Source organism: Hemibagrus wyckioides, linkage group LG11, assembly GCF_019097595.1.
Source record: "Hemibagrus wyckioides isolate EC202008001 linkage group LG11, SWU_Hwy_1.0, whole genome shotgun sequence".
Lineage (NCBI taxonomy): Eukaryota > Metazoa > Chordata > Actinopteri > Siluriformes > Bagridae > Hemibagrus > Hemibagrus wyckioides.
Genome location: NC_080720.1, coordinates 21,091,423 through 21,113,947, shown reverse-complemented (window position 1 = coordinate 21,113,947; position 22,525 = coordinate 21,091,423). Strand labels below are relative to the sequence as shown.

General features: G+C 38.6%; 1 protein-coding gene across 2 annotated transcripts in view; it reads right to left on the bottom strand.

The window, feature by feature from the left end:
* Window positions 1–4,048: 4,048 nt before the first annotated feature.
* slc38a3b (solute carrier family 38 member 3b) overlaps window positions 4,049–22,525 on the bottom strand; it is a 28,624-nt gene continuing 10,147 nt past the window's right edge. The window contains exons 3-17 of one of the 2 annotated variants that reach the window (XM_058402905.1): window positions 22,058–22,075; window positions 21,832–21,913; window positions 21,542–21,657; window positions 18,383–18,456; window positions 18,173–18,265; window positions 17,155–17,236; window positions 13,422–13,504; window positions 12,226–12,284; window positions 11,509–11,676; window positions 11,310–11,389; window positions 11,050–11,150; window positions 10,243–10,367; window positions 9,936–10,080; window positions 7,565–7,725; window positions 4,049–7,365 (exon numbers count right to left, since the gene is read on the bottom strand). In XM_058402905.1, the coding sequence (XP_058258888.1) occupies window positions 7,574–7,725; window positions 9,936–10,080; window positions 10,243–10,367; window positions 11,050–11,150; window positions 11,310–11,389; window positions 11,509–11,676; window positions 12,226–12,284; window positions 13,422–13,504; window positions 17,155–17,236; window positions 18,173–18,265; window positions 18,383–18,456; window positions 21,542–21,657; window positions 21,832–21,913; window positions 22,058–22,075 (1,378 nt within the window). In that variant the 3' untranslated portion in view covers window positions 4,049–7,365; window positions 7,565–7,573. The remainder of the gene's footprint in view (window positions 7,366–7,564; window positions 7,726–9,935; window positions 10,081–10,242; window positions 10,368–11,049; window positions 11,151–11,309; window positions 11,390–11,508; window positions 11,677–12,225; window positions 12,285–13,421; window positions 13,505–17,154; window positions 17,237–18,172; window positions 18,266–18,382; window positions 18,457–21,541; window positions 21,658–21,831; window positions 21,914–22,057; window positions 22,076–22,525) is intronic. The other variant, XM_058402904.1, reaches the window with a different exon arrangement.

Genomic DNA, 22,525 nt, shown 5'->3' with positions numbered 1-22,525 from the left:
TATTATATAAATGGAAAATGTTGCCACTATTCTAAAGGAGCAAGGCTTACCCTTTTTCTCAAGACTGAATGAAAACTATGATGATGTTTGGTAACTTGGGGCACATTTCATCCACAATTACACATTTTAAACCTGATTTATTTGTATAATAATTATTTATATAATCAATAAATCAAACATTTATAATTGATTGTTTCATCAATATTCTTAGTGTTTAAAAATCTTATGTATTTCCCAAATTCTTAAGCAATTATTTAGAATTCATTAAAACAATAATTTCTACAATTTTTTTACAATTTCTTGCATGTTTTGTCTGTTCTGCAGATACTTATAAGGGCAAAGCCTTATTCTGACCATTTACCCCCAAGTTTCTGTTAACTAAATCTAAATTCATGTGTTTTAATAAATAAAAATCCCTGAATCATGTGACAGATTATAATGGATACAGAGTCTGGATGTGTTAATAATACACAATACAAAGCTGACTATAAAGTTCAGTGTTGGATAAACTGTACTGAAATCCACTAAACTTCTTGTTTAGATGATAGTGGTGTTAATGATGTTTTGATGATAATGGTGAACGTTGGTCCACCAATGTTGGTGTATTATCTAAGTGGGTTTTATTCTGATACTGGCAAAAGTCATCAAGAAACTCTTCCAGTCGATCAAAAAAAAAAAACCTTTGTATTGGTTTCCACCAACGATTTCCACTAAGCAGACAAGTAGACACTGTTTCTGCAATATTCCACATTATCCATTGCTATGGTTAGCTACCAAGTTCCCCAAACAAAGCTTCAGCTCTATGTAACTTCCCAACTGTGCTACAGGATTTCCTGGAAGGCAAGAATGAACTCCAGCTGTGTGTCTGCTGATTGACATTGACCATTTTAGAGATGAGGTCAGCACTATTAGCAACATCTGGGAGACCAGTCTGGTAGTGAACTAACAGCTACACCAGGATGTTCAACTATAGCATCAGCAGCATCCAGAAATTAATCTGAATTAGCCTCAGCATGTACCACTGACAGAATCCAAGGATTTCACTGTGCCACAATTTAAATACTATATTGAGGGTTTCACATGAGGTTTACTGTGCCTGGTCTCCATGTTTGGCCTGTGCCTTAGCTAACAAGATAGATGGTGATTAGATTAGCCTTGGCCACATGCCTGCCGCCATCATTTGCTACTAGTGTCTTCACTGGAATTAGCACTACATTCAGAGGTGCAGTGCCAAAGTACCAAATACAGACACAGTGATTAAAAGTGAATAATTTAAAACAATGATAGAAAGTGTGGTCTTCCAAATATGGTGTGGAAAGCTAATTCTTTAACTATTTTTGCTGCTTGCATTGAACTGTCTCTATAATGGAGTTGATCAAAGCCTTGCTCATTGCAATGGGACACCTAGACCAATACATAAGTTGGCTTTTTGCCAGTCAGACTGTGCCAAGATTTGGGAAAAGTTTGGCAGGGCACAGGTGGACATCTTTGCCAATGCCAAATTCACTTATTGTTGGATGTGGTTCTTCTTGCTAGAGCTTGATAGTATTCCTGGTTCAGGATGTACAGGCCCATTAATCATCTCACTGTCTACTGTACACATTTCTGACTCTAGTGGACAGAATTCAAAAGTCAGCCTGTATATTTCTGCTTTTGGCCCAGAAGAGGCCAGCAAGACCTTTCTGCTGCTGCTCTAACTAGTGGTCAGTACATATTTGAATAAATCTATTGTCCCTAATGGACTGAAAGATGGCATCCTCAACCAGGTTACCTGCACTATTGTTGGGCCCTCTGGAGAGCATGTTGAGAGATTCCTGAACACAGGAGCACTTAGTACACTGGCATGGTATGCTCTATGGTTAGCTGAGGGTCCTGCTGAGTATTCCTTGTTGTGCCACATCTGTGCCCTACACTACCAGTTAGATCAGATTGCAATAGTTTTGCTTCTTACCTGGTCAGTTTTAGGTAACCTGGAGGGGATTGACATCTACTCAATGCAGATTCTCCACTACAGTCCTCTTCTGTTCTCCCTTAATATTCGTTCTCTTGGCGAAGCCTTTTACTCACATGAATTTTCATTACACAGTTATGTGAATAATAGTCCATTCGTCCATTTGTCCTCTCTCCGACACTCTCTTTCCGACACTACTGTTTCTGCTCATATCTGGTTTGTGGTAGCAGATTTAAAGTACCGATACTTGCCTTCAAAGCCACAACGGACCAGCACCCACTTACCTCAATGCATTTATCACACCCCTGGTCTGGTACAACCATCTGTCAGGGTACAAGGAAGGTATGCATCAAGACTCTTCTCTGTTCTGGCACTTAAGTGGTGGAATGAATTTCCCTTAATTCAGCTGATGTCCAAACACTTCAAACGACATCTAAAGACCTACCTCTTCCTGAAATACTTAAACTAGCACTTAATAAAAGTGTGCATTCTATATTACCTTCTTTATTATAGTACTTCTATATTACCTCCCAACCATTATCGACGTATTTAATGATAGAGAATTCTGTAATTAACTCTGTATAAGGGTTGATAGAGGATAAGGGTTGATAGAGGTTGAAGCACTCTGCCAAATGCTGCAAATTTAAGTAAATTAGTGATTCGACCAGCTGTTATTCTACCACAAAAGGGAAGGCCTAAGCTTTCTTTTTTAATCCAAAACTGGTCTACTGGATAATTGACAAAATTACCTGCACTGAACTGTGATGTCACTCTACGCTGCTCTGCAAGGTTCACATCACCATTTCCAGTGTCATCAGTTTGGCAGTCATCTCCAAACACCTTTCCAGGCGGTGTAATGTGGGTCAATTGCTTGCGAGATTTTGACGCATTATTCAGGTAATATTCACTGTGCTTGGCAGTTAGGAAGGGTGAAATCATTTGGTATATATATCAATCATTCAACAATCTGTTAACAATTTTAATCTTATGATAATATAAATCCTTATTTGCAAATATAAACAATTTAAAAATGTTTTTGACCTTTATCTATGGACAGAACTGTTCCTTTGTGTGTTTTTTTGTCATTTAATTGGGGTGGAACTTATGCTGAAACCTGGAAACCCCAGTTAATGATATCAGCTCCTCTCTGGAAGTTGAGTCATGTCAAAGTTTCACTACTCAACCGAGCAGCTTCTTCAGTCTGAGGTAAGCTGACAGGATTCCATGAATTTATATACCCCAGGGTCAAGGATCCTCTCCTCCTTGTTAAGGGAGGCTTTTAGTACTCTTAACACCTCCTCCCATTTCACCTGCCCTTGTTCCCTTAACGAAGCTACCTGAAGAAACTGCTGGGATGAGCAGTGAAACGTTTCGTTCTAACTGGAAAGATGTCTAGTTAACATGACTCAGCTACTGCATAACTGCACCTGGATGACTGAGAATCTTCACAGACACATTAGCTCCTCTGTGTCAGCCTTGCTAGCAATGGAAATAACACCTGATATACTGAACATAGTCAAACAAAGGTGTGTCCAAAACCACTCAAAATGATCTAATAGATATGACAGAAGAATTTATGTTGTTGACTTTCAACTTTTAGGATAAAAGAAATTGCTATTTTAATTAGTCAAGTGATAGCCTCTCAACTTTTTTCTAACAGTTTATCCTGCCCTACCAAAATCTATGGACATACACAGCTGCTGGCTGAAACAGAACACTACTTACATACATAACTGTGTTTCTATAAATATTGGATACCCACCAAGGTCCTGTCATTTAAAATCAGTGCAGATTCACCAGGAATTTAGCAAAAAACTTCCAGATAAATGATGACCACAATATTTGTATCAAATAACGTCTAACAGACGTTCAGTTTGTGACTTTGCTGAAGGTCTCGGTATGTGTGTGTGGTATCCAGGTCATACTCTGGTTATGCAGTGTTCATGGAACAAGGTTAGCATACTAAATATTTTCATAGAAATTCCAGGCATCTCTTATATCTCCATAGAAAAACTATCAAATATCTGTAATGGCCCTCCACAGTATGTGCAGGGAAAAAAAGATAATAATTAGGAAAAAAAACACACAACCATGGGCTAGAAACAACTATATATATTTCTTTATTGTTAAACTAAAACCAGTTATTTACACTATACAAGCTTCACAGGCATAAACAGAAGGGCATGTTTCCATGTGTGTATTACCACCATGTAGTCACAAAACAAAGGCAATAATCATGAATTCATGGCAATTAACATAATTATAAATAAGAATGGGATACTTGTGTAGAGTGCCTGTCTGACACATTGAAACCTCTGGATGTTAAAGACCCTTTGGTACAAGTTCAGGCGTGCTGAGGGGCGTGAACAGTATTTGGTTAGATGATCAACAGAAAATATTTGCAGTCTATAGAAATAGGACCCCAGGAAAAGATTGAATAGGCCAAACAATTTAACAATAGCCGTTACATCATGTTATACACGTCACGTTATCTTAGATCTAAGTGACAAAAATCAGCCAAACTGTTTCCATAAACTCTTATTCAGGTGAATAAACAAACAGACAGACTCTTTAATCTCCTTAATTTACATCTGTTAATGAACATTTTTACTGCCTGTGAACAGAGCATTACGTCTATACTCGAAGGCGGTGATGAGAACCACTGCCCAACACTACACTAAAAAACAAAGTAAAGTATATAAATGTAATAATGAATGAAAAAAAAAACTGGTTAAATTACCCTAATCATTAAATTTATCTTTATCTTACTATACTGTATATTATAGCAGTATTTTTTATTTAGTGAGTGCCTTTCTGCAACTCTAAATACTTCTTATCCATTTTCCCTCGCAGTCAAACAAGCGTAAAATTATTTAATATTATTCAAACCAATTCTGCTCTATACCACCAAAGCATGTGTATGGAAATAGATTAGCCTTTTTATTTTATTTACTTATAGCATAAACTTGATGACTCCGCTGGTGTTGATGATGTCGTTAAATATCTTTGAATGCTGGTTTCAGTGAAGTCAGAATAGGGATAATAACGAAACTCTTATCCTTTATATGCCATGAATGCTACAGTATGATTACAATAAACTGGAATTCAGAAAGAGCAGCTTTGGTATGCAGAAGTGATTAGGTAAAGTTAACATCTTAACAAGAGGCCTATCGAGATAGAATCAAAACAAACGCTTTAAAATGAACAGTAAACTAATGCTTATCATTAATATATTCATTGTAAATAATAAAAGTTTTAAATAAGAACAGTACAATGTGAATGCTTTGCCACACTAACTGGTCTAATGTTAATAGTAAAGTGATGAGGATAATCCGTTGTGAACTGCCACTATGACTGGCGCTAACAGTTTGACTGGTTGCATTGTAAGTCTAGAAACTGGTCTCACAGGACTTTCATACTAATACTAAATTGCTTTAATACATACACTTTTATATATAGACCTTACATAGACCTTTTTCAAAATAATGCAGCGTCTGTTAGTCATTCTCAGCAGCAAAGAGTCAAAATAGGTTTTTTTGTCATTACATCAAGCAAGCATAAAATTATTTAATACCATTCAAACCAGTTTTGCCGTATACCACTTGGCGTAAATGCATCTGTATGAAAATAGCTATAGCCATTAGTTTGTTTTTAGTTGTATGAACATAGCTACAGCCATTAGTTGCTGTTTATCCTATAAACAGATGTCAGTTTGTTAAAGTATAATGCTTTTACTTCACAACTTTGTTGCGATGTAAATTTCACACACACACATTTAAACAGAGCCCTTTTTAAATGGCACCTTTGACCCGACACTACGGATATCCAACACTGCGTAAGTGCTCAGTCAATGTTTCTGCCCCCAACACAAAAAGAAAAGCCCAAGACACCAAGAACATTTCAGAACACAACTTTACACAACTAGCGCTAATCACGCAAAGACTATCCTTTACTGAGAATGTCAATAAGGCACAAGTCACATGAAACACCTCGAAACAGCACAGGTACAGGAAGAAAAGAGGAGGTGAGGTTTTGTTTAATCCATACAAAATACACAAACAAGTTATTCCTACATGTTTTACACTGTCGTAATTCATGAGAGTAGCTTCGTGTGTGATCTGCACACATTTCGCCGTCAATATTTACAAGATACTTCTTCATAAACCTTCTGCATACTTCATCTGAATACTGAAAATGATTATATGGTTAAATACCCCCTACACACTTTCGTGGAGCGGACTTAAAAAAATATTTCATACATCAGAATAAATATTTCTTAACTTATTGTTTATGTATGTGTGAATCTCCAATCATACTGTGCACTTTGCAGATACTGGAGGAACTTTTATATTTTATGAGTACGAGTGCCAGTGTCATATATTTAAGATGACAACAGCACCACAGACCTGTTTCTCTAACAGCAGCTGATATTGGTCTATAAACATGCATGCATCCACTCCTCAAATATTCAACGCTAACACATAAGAGCATTAAAGAAAGGAATGCCAAAGCTACTACTAATGAATAGTTTGCTTTTTGGGGAACAGCCTGCAGCTTCCAACATGTGACTCCACCTTTATGCAATCCTTCATTCTGCAAAACTAAACTAAAGTGTCTATACGTACATTACTAAACTTTCTATACCATGTCACACCTATGGGTGACTTAATAAAAAAAGTACACATATAAATCGTTTCAACTTCTTCCTATTGTTATTATTATTATCTATGATAACTGTCAGAAACATTGCAATATTTTATTTTATACAGAGCTAGCTGCAGATCTGTTAGAATAAAATGAGAATAAAAAAGTTTTGGCAGTTGGAGAAAGCATGAAGAAAAAAAACAAGACTAGAGCGTTCTGAAAGGCAGGTGAGGATACCTTAAAAAATAGATAACACTGAATTATCTGAAACTTGAAACCTGATGATTCAGAGTCATGGCAAGTTCTCTCAAACAGCAATTCAAGGCAATCACCCTGCTAGTTTTTCTCCTCAAATCTTGGGAATCTAATACACCCTGAACCCCAAAGCTTCCAATCCCTGCCCTTTACAGCCCTCATCCACTACCATTTTCATTTCTATTTCAGTTTCCCTGTTTTTTTGTTTTTGTTTTTATTTAAAGTGTGTTGGAAACCTGGTTCAGGTGTGTTTGGTGCTAGACTAAAAAAAAAAAAAAGAAATATACAAAAATGTGCTTCAGTTGAGCCTCGCTCAACCTGCTATATAACATTAATTTTTGTCAATACACACTCTCCTTATCACTCACACACACACACATACACACACACAAACAAACTTGAACTCTCCTCTAGTGGCCACCAGCAGAATTGCTGCTTCCTGTAGTCCAGTCAATGATGATGAAGCTCAAACTCATCGTCATAAACAGCACACCCAAACCAGCAAAACAGGCAGCCTGAGAGAGAGAGAGAGATTTCCATAAACTGTCTGGCTAAAAGACTCAATTTGCCTGCCTAATTCATGACCTGCTACAATACTGATAAAATTAAAGTAAAGCCCCAAGTAATCTGATTGGGTTTAAGGTCCACACTTTGATTATTATGCACATAACTAGAAAACTAGAAATTGGTTAGAAATGAGAGTATAGCAAATACCAAGGGTTTCTACAAGAACCACAAGCTCTTCCAACTGATGCCTGAAAAGCAGCTCACCAGGATTTTAGTTTTGGAGCGCATGGGTTCATCTTCTTTGGGGACGATGCGGATGTAAAAGACAGCAGGGAAGATGAAGATGAGGCAGGGAGCAGAGGTAGCACCTGAAAGAGGAAGAGGATGATATGAATGAGGCAGATGATGCAGAACTCAATTATGACAAAATATAATCACAGTCAGTCAAGGAAGGAAGGAAGGATGGTAGGACAGAAAGACAGAAAGAAGGAAGGAAAAAAGGAAAGATGGAATGAAGGAAAAAAGGAAAGACGGAAGGAAGGAAGAGGAAAGACGGAAGGAAAGAAAGAAAAAAAGAAAGATAGAAGGATAGAAGGACAAAATGAAAAAAAAAGGAAAGAGGGAAAGAAGGATAGAAGGATAAAAATAAAAAACTTCAAGAAGGATATAAGAAAAAATAATTTGAGCAGTTATTACAGTGAGGGAAAAAATGATTTGATCCACCTGCTGATTTTGTACGTTTGCCCACTGACAAAGAAATGATCAGTCTGTAATTTTAATGGTAGGTTTATCTGAACAGTGAGAGACAGAATAACAACAAAAAAATCCAGAAAAACGCATTTCAGAAAAGTTCTACATTGATTTGCATTTCATTGAGTGAAATAAGTATTTGACCCCTTTGCAAAACATGACTTAGTACTTGGTGGCAAACCCTTGTTGGCAATCACAGACGTCAGACATTTCTTGTAGTTGGCCACCAGGTTTGCACACATCTCACATCTCAAGGAATTTGGGCCCACTCCTCTTTGCAGATCCTCTCCAAGTCATTAAGGTTTGTGGCTGACCCTTCAGCTCCCTCCACAGATTTTCTATGGCATTAAGGTCTGGAGACTTGCTACGCCACTACAGGGCCTTAATGTGCTTCTTTTTGAACCACTCCTTTGTTGCCTTGGCCGTGTGTTTTGGGTCATTGTCAGGCTGGAATATCCATCCACGACCCATTTTCAATGCCCTGGCTGAGGGAAGGAGGTTCTCACTCAAGATTTGACGGTACATGGCCCCGTCCATCGTCCCTTTGATGCGGTGCGGTTGTCCTGTCCCCTTAGCAGAAAAACACCCCCAAAGCATAATGTTTCCACCTCCATGTTTGACGGTGGGGATGGTCTTCTTGGAGTCATAGGCAGCATTCCTCCTCCTCCAAACACGGCGAGTTGAGTTGATGCCAAAGGGCTGGATTTTGGTCTCATTTGACCACAACACTCACCCAGTTCTCCTCTGAATCATTCAGATGTTCACTGGCAAACTTCAGATGAGCCTGTACATGTGCTTTCTTTAGCAGGGGGACCTTGAGGGTGCTACTGGATTTCAGTCTTTCACGGCGTAGTGTGTTACCAATTGTTTTCTTGTTCCTCATCATCCTCCAGTGTAATTCTGGGCTGATTCCTCGCCGTTCTCATGATCATTGAAACTCCATGAGGTGAGATCTTGCATGGAGCCCCAGACCGAGGAAGATTGACAGTCCTTTTGTGTTTCTTCCATTTGGGAATAATCGCACCAACTGTTGTCACCTTCTCACCAAGCTGCTTGGCGATGGTCTTGTAGCTCATTCCAGCCTTGTGTAGGTCTACGATCTTGTCCCTGACATCCATGGACAGCTCTTTGGTCTTGGCCATGATGGAGAGTTTGGAATCTGATTGATTGCTTCCTTCTGTGGACAGGTGTCTTTCACACAGTTAATGAGCTGAGATTAAGAGCACTCCCCGAGAGTGCTCCTACTGTAATCTCAGCTCCTTACCTGTATAAAAGACACCTGGGAGCCAGAAATCTTTCTGATTGATAGGGGATCAAATACTTATTTCACTCATTAAAATGGAAATCAATGTAGAACTTTTCTGAAATGCGTTTTTCTGGATGTTTTTTTTGTTATTCTGTCTCTCACTGTTCAAATAAACCTACCATTAAAATTACAGACTGATCATTTCTTTGTCAGTGGGCAAACGTACAAAATCAGCAGGGGATCAAATAATTTTTTCCCTCACTGTATATACAGTATATTCAAGGGCTGTATGCATAGTTCACTTTTTTGTACAATATCAGGAACGCTTCCTGACGCATCCTTTTTATAAGGAGTGACAGAGAAAATATTGATTTAACCTTTCTCTTTTTTCCTCACGGCCAGTGGCAGGTCAAACAGAGCCATATTCCTTGCGGGCAGCCCATCAGCATACACTGCAGTCCAAATTTGACTGCATAAAGTAAACTATACTCCCTATCATTTCTTTTATCAGTTCGCTCTAACTGGATCTTGGGGATCCACGTGGATGCGGCGTCCCATTTCTGTAGTGACTGAAAGACTCACCGATAATTCCAAAGATTCCGAGGATGTTCGGTGCAAAGATGACGAGCATGTTGATGAAGGTGAGGAGGGTGACGGCGATGATGATGTGACGGATCCAGTTGAACGTCTTGTTGGGGAAGATCATCTGCTGAATGGCCCGGCGCACCTGAGGCGTGCACAGACATGAAGGAATAAAACAGGATTCAGATCAATTTAAAGATGGTGAATGATATGCAACATGTGCTTTTACTTGTTGCGAAAAACCAAAACATGCTCTAAGCTCTAGATAGATTTGAAAGCCTAGTGGAGATGGTGTGTGCATACTCACAGGGAACAGCACGATCGGAACAGTCAGTGTGACGGCGGTGAGCACAGCCAATCTCACACACAGGATCAGAGTGTCGTAGGGTTCAATCTTGCTGTAGGTGTGCAGCAGCTCGGCCTCAACGTTTTCTGTGGGAAGGGTTCACCACGTGGAAAATAACTGTTAACTGTCAGGTTCACTCTTGAATGCCACTTTAACTTTAAAAATCCCAGAGAATAAGAGAACAATGCTTATACCATGACACTGCTGAATTCTTGGTTCTGAGTGGTCAGAGACTGATTTATTTTCTTTTACTTTTGTGCAAAATTTAAATGAAAATGAACCAAAACAACCCCCACCAATCAGTCATACAAGAAAATTCACACATTTACACAAATTTAAAAAATTGGTGCTATTAATTTGGTATTATTAACTTTAAAATATGTAAAAAAATTGAGGCTTGCTAGGGATCAACTCTTGCTGTAATCTAAGTGATAAATAACAGGAACGGACTTGTTTTGCAGACGGTGGACCAAATTAAATACAACAATCAAGGGATTAAAAGCGTGACAAATCCTTCTGTAATAAACTGAAATTTGACAACTGAATTGATTATTTATTATTAATGGCATGTCCCATCAAGCTACTCCACACATAGTGAGGGCTGATTAGATCAGACTAGAATTATTTCATTTGCTATGTGATCTCTATTCTATTATTAGCAATTCATTAACTCAGTTCATAGGTTCAGACTGTTAGGGTAAGTAAGAATGTAGCAGTTGTCTACAGTGCTCTAAGGTCTGAGAAGGACAAATGTCAAATGTGTCTCACCGTAGAAGGTCAGATAGCCAAACAGGGCAGCCAGGAAGTACATGACGTACATAATGAAGATGGAGATGTTGGAGACCTGCTGCATTTTCTTTTTAGATGGGCTGAAATAATCATTAAGATTATTTAGATTACAAACAAAAAAACCTGCATGATCAACTTGTACATGGTACAGTGGTACAGATTAAATAAAGCACTAAAGGTGACTATGTGAGCAGGATGGAAGGATGCATTAATGGATTGCTGCTAGACAGATAACTCACTTGCGCAGCTCAGTGTAGATGGGCAGCACTTCCGGGTGGCACACAAAGGCAAAGGCAAGAATCGGTATGGTGTATGCAGTCTAAAACAAGGGTTAAACAATATTACACTACAACAGTATCCTGCTTGTTCTGTCCTTATTAGAAAAATCAGACATGCTTTAATGCTATTAAAGTGCCACTACACAACAGCAGACAGTACCTGAGAGTTGATTGTGAACATTTGGGGCGTGCACTGTGCATCGTCCACCATGTGTGCATCATGATGACTGTCGGTCAACGGTAACTCGGTCGTGAGCATGTGGACGGCTGTGTTATTGGCCATGAACTCCTCGAAAGGGCAAGGAATGTGGAATTTCTTATAAATGACCTGAAATGAGAGAGAGGCAAGACACTGTGAAATTTGCATTCAGATTACATTTTAACATTCTGTCATGATTTTGTCATTTTTCAAACATTTCCATATGGACTACCAAAAGACTAATGAGAAGCAGCTATGATCTGGATGCTAAAATAAATTCTTACCACAGCATTGACACACTTATATAATGATATTATGTAATATACAGTATATGATTCTCCTCTGGATGTTAGTGGATGTTTAAGCCTTTCAGACAAAAATTATAAAACATATCCAGATTTCTAATTGGGCTTATTACTCATAAAGGCATCTAGATTCAAATCCATTTTTACTTTTCCAAAAAATCACTAAAAGCTACAGAAGTTAAAAGCCACCGAAAGACATCAGAGAAGTAAAAAAAAAAAAGAAGAAAGATTGTCAGTGTCCCACAATTATTAAAAATCCCATACAGCAAATGTTAACAATACAGCTATTGTGCAGTTTAGGACTGAAGTTACTGTGTAAGAAAAAGTTATAACCAAGAGACATGATGCTGAGAGCAACTGAGCAGCGACGTACTGAAATGAGGAAGAAAACCATGCAACTGAGAGAGAAGCCACTGGTGTACCCAAGGTAACCTGTCAGGTAGAAAACATGGAGACGTGTCAGTATATCAACATCACACAATAAACAGGACTTTCATAACTCCTCCTTCCAATTTATCGGAAAGATCAGTGAGAACAGTTGATCTGAGGCACTATTTTTAGTAAGAGCCAACATTCATCAGTATCCAGCTTGGCATGGCGTGACACATAACTTTAGCTGCTGTATATCGTTCTTAGTTATACCACTGCGCTGTTAAATTCTCAAATCTGATTGGTCCAGAGGTGCTGATTACTTCAGCACAGTGGCAGCTCTTAGATTAATATCAGCTGTATATCAACTGTATAACAGCTTTAGGTTAATGCACTTTGTCTAATGTATCAAACGTGACAGATCACATACAGTGATTTGACTCACACCATTTAAGGCAAATAATAAACTGGTTAAAAATGTTATTTATAAAAACTATAAGGCCTCCTGGTGGTCTAGCGGCAGGATCATGCACCGTCATTACTGTGGCCTGGGTTCGTTTCCTGGGAAGGGCGCTAACTCAGCAACTGAAGAGTTACCTCTCAATGCCGGTCCCAAGCCCAGATAAAATGGGAGGGCTACGTCATTAAAAAAAAACCTGTGCCAAATCGAAACATGTGGACCAAGTGATCTACTATGGCGACCCTGATCAGGGAGCAGCCGAAAGAAAAATACACGTTTAACAAAAACAAAACACCTGAATCATCACTGATATGGTGATGCATTCTGTAAGGGCATTGATGCGACATTTATGGAAGGAGTCTTGAGTGTCAAGCCTTTGTAATGGTCAGTAAATTTTCCGCCAAAGGACCACTGCGTCTTTGGGACACACAACTTCATGCTTACTTGCTTGTGACAAGCTGCTGACTGTTTCTAGTTGCTGTAATGCAAGTCATACCAAGAAATGGTTGTTTCGTAGCTGTTAACAGTTCAAAGATTAGATACAAACTGTACAATCTGTTTTCAGTAAATAAAAAAAGTTATAATAAATATTGACAATTTAACAATAGTGCTAGTATGCCAATACCTCTTTTCTGTTACTACTAATATGTTTGCATTTTAGAGAAAAGTGCTTCAAGTATGTAAGAAGGGAGTATAGTGACTGAATATAGGAGAGAAAGAGAGCAAGAGGCTTTACTCACCGAGCTGCTTCATGAGGGCCAAAGGCAAAATCACAGATACAGAGACCAGTACCACCAGATAGTTGCCATTCAGATACCACTCTCTAAATTAGACACAAAAATAATAAGCATGAAAAAAACTATACATGTTCATTCAGAGCTCGTTTTGTATTGCGTATTGTGTATGCTTATTCATCCAAAAATACTTGATTTTATTGCAGCTTGTTTTTTTCCTTGAAGATTTACAATGCAGCTTGTGAAGATTTTTTGGGCTTCTTTTTGTGAAAAGCTACTTGAATTGGTGAAATTGCAAGCACAGGATTTTTCTTTTGTTGTGTTGTGATGATTACACAATACATCTTGGCCCAGATCTGTTGAAAATCTGTGGTAATTTTAAAAAATTGCAAACTCCTCGGTATATATTGCTTGACTTAGAAATCCCGGAGGGTGTGACAATGCAATCAAGCATCTTGCTCAGCATTTGAGAATTAGAAGTCTTTCAGTTAAGGATACAACCGTGGCTTTGTTAGTGATGGTTAGGTCACTAATGGATCACTAGTGCTAAACCTATCATGATCACTGTTCTGTTCTATTTTCCAATCCATTTTCGACAGTACACGATTGGTAAATGTTGTCCTATAAATATTCAATAGCAATGTGAGCAATTTTCATGTTTAAATGACATAAATCACACGGATCACAGAGAGTTGAAACTGCATCAGATGACAGAATCCCCTATTTACTCAGTGCTGATTATTTATGTTCCGGTTGAATTTTGCTACTGTAAGCGAGACGGGCGCAGGACAAATTTGGTGAATAAAACGTGGCTGTCACGTCCACCCGAGACCTTGAGTAACCTCGGGCATACAGACACTCAATCAGTCTGCAAGGGGATTTGGAGTTGCAGCATGTGTTTGGTGCGGGTCTATTTTCAGCTTATACTTTGTGCTCTCAGGGCAGGAAAACGACACCCGAGCATATCAAAGAACAATATGTCAAAATATATAAAAAAAAATAAATAATCATATAATTCTAGGACTGAATGAATTTATCAGCTAATGGAAATGCAGGCTTATGTTCTAGAACACAGTGATGAATGTATGAATGTACAGATCATCCTCAGTAACACAAAAAAAAACAGCTAAGGACTGACAGAAGTTAGAAAGGCACGGTGGCTTAGTGGTTAGCAGTGTTGCCGCACAGCAAGCAGGTCCTGGGTTCGAATCCCTTTCTGTGTGGAGTTTGCATGTTTTCCCCATGCTTGTGTGGATTTACTCTGGTTTCCTCCCACAGTCCAAAAACATGTACATTTGGTTGATTGGTATTTCTAAATTGCCCGTGTGTGTGGTGGTTCATCTATATGTGTGGCCCTGTGATGGACTGGCGACCTGTCCAATGTGCACTGGGATAGATCCCTGTGACCCTAATTAGGAATAAAGCGAGTATAGACAATGGATGATTTAATATGCACTGGTTGATCAGGAGTCAGGAGACAAGCTGCTGTTGTCTTGAGCATTAATATAAAAATCTCTCTCCAAATTTCCATTTACAATCCAATACAGTACAGTACTGGAAGCCAAAAAATGACTCCACTCCACTTAGTGAGTAAATACATGGAGGGTAGAAGGAGAGTCACACCTATAGGAAATTAAGCATTTTATGTCTAATTATATTATATTATCTAATACAATACTTTGGTGTAAGCAAGATTTCAGGAAGACCAAGAAGTCTTTTTCTTTCAGGTTGTAGTTACCTTTTGGTGACCCATGATGTTTTAACTCCTCAATAGTAAAGAAAAATATAATTATGAGCCTTTTTGAGGATAAAATTGGCCCAATTAGAAGTATAGATAGTATAGGGATATGACTGCCCAGTTCAATACCAGATGAAAAAGGAAAAGATGATGAGTGTCCTCTACAAGGTGTTAAATTCTCTTAAGAAGCTGTGAATAAGAAATTTGGGCCTTGTGCTGTGTGCAAGCTCTGTTTTAAACACCAGTATTGTTTCACGCCCTTCAAATGTAGGCTACGCAAATATTTGTTCCAATTGTACTGAATCAGTATAAACAGTGCCTTCACACAGTTGCATCACATGAATGATGATGAATCTTTAACTACACACCACATCTGTGGTCGCAGACTGTAACCGTGACAACCTGCTGTTCCTGACATTGTTGACTGTCAAAAAGAAATCTCTGGTAATGTTTGTTGTAAGTCTCACTGAGTACACCGTATACTTACACTAGGACACGCTTAACTAATGAGCTTAATCTGAAAAGAACACTGAGCTGATTTCTTGTCTCTCTCACACACCTAATCCATATATTATCCACTAGGCCACTATAAATCTAGGGCTAGTCTTGAGAAAGGCTTTCAATTTGCGTTACTGATAGATTAATGGTGGTTTTGTGTGCGGCTTTGCATAGAAGGCAAACTTACTGGAAATAAATCATTTTTATAGACTACTTTTTTATAATCTTGGTGTTTCTATGCCATATAAACTTCAAGTACTTCCATATATCTCTGCAAGGATATAAAAAAAATGTGACATCTTTATTTAAATATGTTTTAAACAAAGGAATAACTGGTCTTGTGTGCATGGAAGGGCTACTCTCACACAGTCATATGAAACATCAGAGAAAATACAGGCTACTTAAAGTTCATTTTGTTTCTGAGGGATATCTGCTGTCCTCTGACGATCTGTGCTAGCATGCGCGGTTAATATGCCAAACATGGATGTAAACAGAGAGAAAGCAAGTGACTCCAGTGCCAGGAAAGCATCTGATTTTAGCTTCAAAAAGAAAAAAAGAAAAAAAAAGGAGTGAGAGAAGGGGGAGGAATCAGGCATGCGTGTAAGTCACGTTAATGCTATGATGGCAGCTGCTGTTACGATGGTTGTCATCAGGAGTGGGACAGAGGAGTGGCAGTAAAGTGCCAATCAGGTGCTGAGCTTCACATAGCTGCCCAATTCTGGTTCAATTCTGCTGCCACACCTCCTCTTTGTACTTGTTTGAGATTTCTGAGGGCAGTCGTGACAGATCACAGGTATTTACCCTTAGCAGTGCCAAGCGAAAAAAAAAATAGTAGTAGTAACCAGATGCTTTACTGAATAAAAACATAAAACTCACAGCTTATAAAACAAGGATAAAACGACTTCCTAGATAACACAGAGCTGGGAATTTACTCACTACCTTGACACACGTCATTAATAGACTTCAGGGAACTAAATCAGCATTGTGAGTATACACTTACATGGCCAAAGGTTTGTAGACACCTGACCATCGGACACACGTAGGCCTTCCTCAAGCTGTTGCCACAAAACTGGAAGCACACAATGGTCAGGAATGTCTTTTTACAGTCAGGTGTCCACAACCTTGTGACCATACAGTGTGCATGGTTCCTATACGTCGAGTCGAGTGTCTGGGTAACACAGAAATAGATGCTAATGATAGACGAGCCTGAAACACTAATCTAAGCTAAATCACATGATCTAGCAAATCAATGTCTTGAAAAGCATTACACTGGGATTAGATTTAGATTTCACAGAGCAGTAGATCGCCAGATCTGGAGCTGAATTGGAACAGCCACATCATATACACGCCAAGTGTATGGTGTCATTTCAATTTTTTGGTTTTTATGTCAAAAACTTTTATTCAAGAAAAGATCTTCCACCATTACACTACAATTTCCAGTCACCCAACCTTGCTACCATGTGTTCACAGACATATTTCTTTAACCAAGCCTGAATCACTTACCCAGAGTTGACATCTGCCTGCAAGAAGGCCTGGATGACCAGAGGAAACTCAGACTTGACGATGAACAGGTAGCTGGACATAGCTGTGAAGCATACAATAATGTGTCAGAGTTGAGGATATGTGATATAACACTGCATATATCCTGCTTTTCTACACAATATTGCTATTAAGGAACTGTTTTAATGAATCACTTCCTGGATGGATACATTGGATGAGCCCAGCAAAAGGGATCAGAAAAAAGAAGGATGCAAGTCAATAAAGTTATGTTTACATCAGCTAAACTAACTGAAAGCTTAATTAAAAATATATACATTTATGGTGATTTTTCCCAGGTGGTAGTAAATCCCCTTTTAATACTTAATTACCATAACATAATTTATCAGTATTTTCTGTTCCTTGTTCCAATATTGGTGAACCCAGGCCATAAAAAAATGGTATGCATTTGCCGTGTCCGCAGTCTGATGAATGTTGTGTGAATGTAGTGGGCATGCTGTGGGGGATTTAGAAAGATTGCATAAATGATGTCGAGTGCAAAGGAGTGAGGAGGGAAAATATGGAATATATTTTTGCATTGTTCTGAATAGTTGGTGGTGTCAGAGAGATCTCCTGGAAGAACAAACCGAAGCTCATCACACACATGCACACCTGTATTTGAAGACATCGTTTCAGTAAACTCTCTCATTGTTAAGATGTTGTAAATGGTGCAAAAAACTGGCATATGCAAATTTAATCCCTGTCCTTCCCTAAATTTCTGGTTTAGTAAATCACTGTTCACGCTAATCTAGCAGTAATCACGGCATGCAAACCTTTAACAAATGAATGCCACTGTAATCACAGCTCTATTCATTTTCAATGCAAAGTTTAAACATGAGTTTAGTGAAACATGAAAAAAAAAATCCTGTCCAAAAACGAATCATTCCATGTTTCTGTATACATTCTACACATTTACACACTATCCCATATACACAGCTCAGATTATATATACACAGAACAATCCAGTACATGAGGCTCTTCTCACCTCCGATGTTCTGCAGTGTTATAGCAATTCCAGCTGCCATTTTGCCAGGTGTCCCAAAAGCCCGGAAACCCAGCTGCTCATAGGCTCTGATTCCTGGAAGCATTGTTAGAACATGAAAAGAAAACTCTGACTGTTTAATCAACCCCCAAATAATTAAGAGTTAATTAAAAGATCAGAAGATTACAGTCACAGAACCAGGTATGAACTCACCCACAACACCAGAGGCTTTTAGCATGAGGTGAATGGAGTAGGATGAAAGAATAGCAACTGCTGTGAGGAGGAACCTGACCAGAAACGCAGAAAAAAAAACACATGTAACTTATATGCAGCACCTTTTATACTTCTATTACTATTATTTGAATCAGAACAATATGTCTTAAGTAATCTTTTTAAATATATATATTAAGCATTCCCCTAGTTTGTGCTTTTATGATATATGAATAGATTTCTCTGCAAACACAATCGGGCTTGGTAACACAATATAACATTTTCAAAAGTCTCTGAATTCTTAATATCCTAAAGAATTTACAGAGCAAAAACTACAGATTTTGAAAATATTCATGTTATAGTACTGTTACCCTGTGGCTTGCAGGCCTGAATGTGTTAGAGAAGTAGTTTCATAAGACTATGTCTAATTGTATGTCATGAAAACCACAACTTTACATATGAAGTTGGCAACTTGAAGATTTTATTTAACTTTATATTTCATTTATGATACTCCAAGGCCTGGTCTTCAACGGCAGAATTCACTGCCTAGGTGGAATCAGTTAATCAGTTGTGGAAAAAAAACAACTATATGTTAAACTGCTGAGCCTAACCACTGCTGCACTGTTGTTGTTTTTTTTACAGCATGGTATAATAATACTGTAATGAAATGGCTCCACATTTTGTTTCAGCAACCTAGACTTTATAAAAAATCATCGCTGAGGGTTCAGCCGAGTCAGTTCGTTTTTCTTAACCAGGGACACAGAAGACTTAGTGTGAGGAATGAACACGTAACAGAAACACTCGCATTTTAATATAGGCCATATCTTAAAAAAAATTATGAAAGCTTCTTTGAGTTTAGTTCATTCATGTGCGATTGTTTTAGTTTCTATGGTCACTTGTGAGTGCCTGACCAATGAGAAAGTGTAAAAAACAAAAGCATCTGCGAACAGTAGAATTTTTTTTTTTCCTTTTCAAAGTAGCATTTGTGTATGGACAATACAAACTAGTTTAACCCGACTGAGTAGGTGTTCAGGAGGCACAGGAATTCTGTGAGAAATTGTGCAGTGAATATTCTATTGGCCCACTTTTTGGATCGAGAGCATTTCCCATGACCCTTTGTGTTCACAACCCAGTGCCAAGGTTTGGATGGAGCAATGGGTTGCCTGCCATGACCTACTAGATGAGAGCAAAAATTTCATCACTCAGCAATCCTGAAATCGTTACAGTCACCGCCATTCCCAGACCAGCGAGTTACCCCACTGATGCCCTCGTGTTCTTTGCTGGAGTGTGTGCGTAGGCAAATGCTTGTGACGTTAACGCCTGACACACAGGCTGATAACCGAATTTCCACTTACAAAACACCAGCAATTGTGAGAAGTCAAGTTTGCTGATGATTACGGGAAAGCCACAGCTGAATTAATGTTTGATTACTGATTGATTTGTAGTGCTGTGGAACATGGTATGAGGCATGTGAAAAGCTCTATTAAACTTGCATAACTCCCATGACAATTGTGGTATGAATGATCTACCGGCCTCAGCTTGGTCTAGCTGAGAATTTCAGTAAAAGCAATTCAGTGTTCCACTGCTGGCACAGATGGCAGCCGTCTGCATGTCTAGCTGAAGTCATAACTCATTTGCGTTTCACACCAAAATGAATTCTGACTTGATCTTCTCGCTGCATAAAGAACTGCACAAGGCGTGAGGAATTGAGCGGTAAAGTGTAAAGCTAAGTAGTTCATTGTTCCTTATGGTCTCAGAAATTTCGTACAATTTCAGTGGTAATTATTTGATGTCAAACTTGTGCATTATTCACCTGGACACAAATTTCTGTAATTCTGCATTGTGGCAATGTCAGCGGTCAGATCTGACAGGATTTAAATTTCCAAACAGATATCTGCTTTATGCATTCAGCCATATTTGATCACTAACACACACCTCACCTCTTCCTGCATAAAGTAAAACCAGTACAGATATAAATATCTTATGGTATATGGTAATAACAGGATACCCTATGTACCCTGCTTTCTATTAAAAACCATAATCTGTATATATTGATTATACTGTAACTTCATTTCTATGTAAAGCATGTGAGAGCATGAATGACTTTTAGTTCAACACAACTTGTGTTTATGTATAGTTTATGTGTCTGCAGGTCAAGTTGTGTTCTTAAGTAGAAGGATCAGCCTTCCAGGTAATCAGAGCCATGGTGTCCAGTGGCATGTGTGATACAAAAGACACCTAAGCTTGATTTCAGTTCTGCTGTGTAAGCCAGACTAAGACAGGTCAGACGGTGAATCCAGTCAGATGAGCGAATGAGATCTGATGGCCGTATAAGGGGAGGGGGCGAGACTTTGCTGCAGGTGGGGGAGGGGTGGTTTGGGAGTGGAGCGCGAGGACTATTTCAGACTTGGCCTTTCCAGGCACAGAAGGGGCAGGAGCAACAGATGGAAAGTTTTCATGGGTAGGAGCATAACCCTAAACGCAGGACAGAGACTGAGTCATGGAAACTTTTAGGAGGAGGGGCTTTGGCCAGCAGGTAAAGCCGAGCTGAGTGATGGAAAACTGGTGTGGGAGGGGCAGAGAGTTGCTTGACATCCTGGAGGACATGCCTTTTCCTCTCCTCTTTAGGAAACAAGGTTGCTACTCGTGATAGATGGCATTCCTTAAGGTCAGGGGAGAGTGTGTGGTTAAGCAGCGTGTCAGACCTATTTGTCAATTCCCTCTGCCATCACTTGCAGAACTAAACACAGAAAGGGTTTTAAATACAATTCTGATTTAATAGATATACTACCAGAAAGTAAGTAGGGTTTGGATGCATAGTGGTTTAGGGATTATATTTTTCATAACAAAAAAATCACTATTAGTTAAGAAATATGTTAGAATGTTAAGAAACAGAAATAGCAAACACAATTTGATCCACAATAGAGAGAAGCCAAGATGCTCTGCACTCTGTTACTCTCTGCCTTGGGATAATGACTGTGATTAAAGCAGCATACAAATAAATGTAACTGAACTTGTGGTAAACAAAATCGTTTACAAGTTAACAAATTCATAAATGCAGTTTGCGGTGCAGTTGATATCTTTTAAATATAGGAAATACAAAATGCCTTGATGTTGCTCATGCCTATGTGTTTGTGATCGTGAGAAATGTTTCAGACTTACAAAAAGAGGATGATGCCGGTGTTGGACATAGCATAAGCCAGACCCAGAATCCCACTGCCCATGATAGCATTGCCGAGATTGAAGACGGACATGCCAAAAGAGGTCTTTCCTTCAAACTGCCAAAATAAACATATAAAGTATAAGAAAAAAATCCAACATATATATTATTCAAATATGCAGTTGATATGTACTTCATATGTACATTTGGTATTACATACAGGCTTAGCACAACCATTGCGATAAAAATCTGTAAACAGAAACTGGCCTCAGAGATGGTTTATCTAACTTACATCAGTGAAACGTGGCTTTTTGCCCTCACCGCCAGGCAGAAACTCCACATTTTCAGCCAGGGTTCCATCAGGATCATCATATCTATCAGACAGCGGCACAGAAAATGTGTTACTGTCTGTAATTCTAACGTAAGATGAAATGTGATCAAGATTCATCACAATAGCAGCAAACTTAGGTTTAAGTTAGTCTAGAGATTCAAATAAACCTTCAGGCGTTTTAACATACCTGTTTTGAGTGCCATTTCTTAGAGCAGGCAGCGAGACATGATCCGTCGTCCAACGTAAGCACAAAAACAAGGCAAACATGCAATGCACTTAGAAATGACCCGATCAAGAAAACACTCCATTCCAGCACAATTCAACATGCTGTAACTATATAAACATTCATACACAATATATAGTAGTGAACAAAATGATTATAATCTGAAAAAAAGCTGTGCAGTTCTACTCATAAATTTATATAGAACCTTAAAACTTAATCAGAGGAAAAATTGCAATCACCAATCAATAACCTTACCAAAAGTGCTTGCTGGAAAATAGAAATGATCAGAAACCTACACATCTTTCTATAGGCCTATGTTTGAACATTCAGATAAAGAATGTGAATATAGTCAGTCACTTTGTGCTTGTGGGGTTCCAAATAGAAACGATAAGCAAGTAAGCATCATTCTGATGAGTGTTAATGATTGTTAAA